The 3,052-nt window shown below is 66.3% G+C and overlaps 1 protein-coding gene across 1 annotated transcript in view; it reads left to right on the plus strand.

The window, feature by feature from the left end:
- CRTC2 (CREB regulated transcription coactivator 2) overlaps positions 1 to 3,052 on the plus strand; it is a 16,267-nt gene that overhangs the window by 5,983 nt on the left and 7,232 nt on the right. The window contains 4 exon segments of the mRNA XM_025212649.1: positions 88 to 170; positions 535 to 584; positions 697 to 941; positions 1,557 to 2,242. Coding sequence (XP_025068434.1) covers positions 88 to 170; positions 535 to 584; positions 697 to 941; positions 1,557 to 2,242 — 1,064 coding nt within the window.

Genomic DNA, 3,052 nt, shown 5'->3' on the forward strand with positions numbered 1-3,052 from the left:
CTGCTGGTCCTGAGTGGACCTCAGAGCACCTGGGGGCTGGGCTGGCCGTGCCGCAGAGGCCTGACACGTGCCCTCTCCCTTCGCCAGTGTTTCTGTTCCAAGTGCCTCCCATTGAAGAGAACTTCCTGGATGACAACAAGCACTTACTGAAGCCGTGGGACACCAAGAAGGTGAGTGTGGAGTTCCAGAGCCTGGGGGGTCTGGTCTGTGCTGCCCCAGCCCGGCCAGGGGCCGGTGGGCAGGGTGGGAGGGCCTCGGCACAGCCTGCACTGGTGAACAGAAGGTCCCAGGGAAGGGACGGGATCAAGGCCATGGCGCAGTGCAGCTTGCACGATTAGCCATTGCTGGGGCCATGGCCACCTGCTTCCTGTCTTTGGTGTGTTGCAATGTCCCGTCTCTACCTCTTTCCTGCTCAGAAGCTGTGGCCGCATTTTCCAGGGGTGGGGGATGAGAGCAGCAGGAGGTCTGGCATTCCGTGGAGGTCTGGCATTCCTTCCCTAGCTGAGGTCTTTATCTCTGTCTTTGCTTTCCCAGCTCTCGTCTTCCTCGGCCCGTCCACGGTCCTGTGAAGTCCCTGGGATCCAGTAAGTGGCTGGGCTGAGCCCAGGTGTCCTGGCTCCCAGTCTGCAGCTCTGATTAGGTGCCCAGTGGAGGCAGAAGTTCCCCTTCGCTGAGTGGCTTCTCCGTCTCTTGCAGCATCTTTCCATCCCCGGACCAGCCCGCCAACATGCCCCTCGTTCCCCCGGCCCTCAACACGGGCGGCTCCCTCCCGGACCTGACCAACCTGCACTTCCCCTCCCCACTGCCCACCCCGCTGGACCCTGACGAGGCTGCCTACCCCAGCCTGAGCGGGGGCAACAGCACCAGCAACCTGGCCAACACCATGACGCACTTAGGCATCAGCGGCAACATGGGGCTGGGGACGGGCTACGAGTTGCCAGGTGAGGGCCCTGTGCTGCTGCTGGGCACCGGAGGCAGCCGAGACGGGGGGCGCCGCTCCCTGCCAGAAGATGACCTTCCCTGTGGATATGCAAGCCAGGCTGGGCCCTACCGGGTCTTGCCAGGACCCCAGGGTAATCCACCCAGGCCGCGGGGGTTGGCCAGAGCCTGGAGCTGCAGCGGGGCGTAGGGGCTACTCTCTGCATTCTGGGCACACAGCTGGGACATAGTGGGAGCTCTGGGGTCTGAGGGCTCCTCCCTTTCCATCTGGGGATGCCCTTGCTGGCCACCCCGAAGGCTGCTGTGACCTCTACCTGCTTCTCGTCCTGCCCCAGCCCGAGGGGGAGTCTTCCTGGCCCGGGGTTGTGGGGAGAACAGGTGTGCCCCTTGCAGGTGTCAGGGCCCCGCCAGGCTGCCCCGGGTTGGACCCCGCCGCCCGGCCCCAATTCCATTGCTGGCCTCTGTTTTTCTGTTGCCGCCTCCATCGTCCTGGTCTCCCGTCACCTCCATGCCATCCAGGGCTGTGGGGGGGGCTGCGGCCTGGGCCGGGGGTGGGGTTGGCGGGGGCCGTGGCCGTGGGTAACGGTGGTGTCTCTTCTTTTCTTTTGTCCCCACAGGACTTACCTCACCTATGCAGAGCTCCCTGAGTGCCCCCTCCCTGCAGCCCTCGCTTAGCAACCCCAACCTGCAGGCTGCCCTGGGCGCCCAGCCCCTGCAGTCCTCCCTCAGCAACCCCTCGCTGCAGTCCTCGCCCAGCAGCTCCTCCCTGCCCTCGTCCCTTGCCAACCCCTCGCTCTCTGCCTCCCTCAGCGCCCCTTCGCTCCCCACCTCCCTGAGCAGCCAGTCCCTGCCGTCCTCGCCCGGCAACCCCGGCCTGCAGTCCGGCTTCGGCAGCCCGCCCTCCTACGCCCCCCTGGGACAGGCGGCCCTAAGCACGTCGCCCCGGCGCCGGGTCCCGCTCAGCCCCCTCACCCTCCCCGCGGGCGGCGAAACCAGGAGGCAGCACCCCAAACAGTTCTCACCAACAATGTCACCCACATTGTCCTCCATCACCCAGGTATGCATGATCCATCACCGCCGCGGCACCGCTGCCCGCCCGGCGCCCCCTCCGCTCCTCTCCTCCCTCCGTCCTGTCTGTCGTTTCCATCCTCATCCTCCGTGCAACGCCAGCCGGCCGGGCGGGGAGCCCTGGCTGGGGGAAGGGACTGCCCCCTCCCGGCCGTCTCGGGGCTCCCCTGTGGAGCTGGAGTGGCTGTTAGGGGCAGAGGACCCGGAGCTGGTGCCTGCCGCATGGAGCTGGCAGGCAAGAGGCTCGGAAACATCCTTCTCCCCATCCCACAGATCAGGAGCTGGAGGGGGGCCTGGGGCAGAGCGGGCACTGAACACAGGTCTCAGTTCCTCCCACCTGGCTGAAAACAGTGAGGAGGGGGCTCTGGGTGGTGGGGGCTGGCAGGCTCCAGGGGACATGCCTAGGAATGGGGTCAAGCTGCCTCTTCCTGCTTCTAAGTTTAGATCAGTGGGTGCCTTTGCCGCAACCCTGCCTGACTGCGGTGATCCCACCTCCCTGTTTGGAAGGTGGGGCAGCCTGCAGCATCTCAGCGTAACAGGGGAGGGGCAGCACGGTTGCCTGTTAGAACTCATGGCCTCAGGATCTGATGGGCAAGGGGGCCGGGTGCTTCTGGGGGGCCTGAGAGCATCCTTGGCCACACCGCAGTCAGGGCTGGGGGCTTCCAGTTGCAGGGCACAAGCTGGACCCTGGCAGCATGTGCCAGAGGCCCCCACGCCTTCCTCTGGCTGTTCTCAGGGCTGCGGTGGGTTGGATCTGGCCCTGCTGGGCAGCGTCCTCCCTCCTTCCAGGACAGGGAGATGCATGGGTTGACTGGTGGGGCCACAGCCCCAGGGGCCTGGTCTAAGCAGAGGGGCCCGATCCTCACTGGCCTGCACAGGCACCCAGCTCTGACCGCACGTTCTGTGTGTGCCCACAGGGAGTGCCGCTGGACACCAGCAAGCTGCCAGCCGACCAGAGGCTCCCACCGTACCCCTACAGCCAGCCCGGCATGCCCCTGCACCAGCCGGGGCAGCCCCCAGCGCGGCACCCGCCACCCCCTCAGCA

The sequence above is a fragment of the Alligator sinensis genome, unplaced genomic scaffold (genome assembly GCF_000455745.1).
Source record: "Alligator sinensis unplaced genomic scaffold, ASM45574v1 scaffold1165_1, whole genome shotgun sequence".
Taxonomy (NCBI): domain Eukaryota; kingdom Metazoa; phylum Chordata; order Crocodylia; family Alligatoridae; genus Alligator; species Alligator sinensis.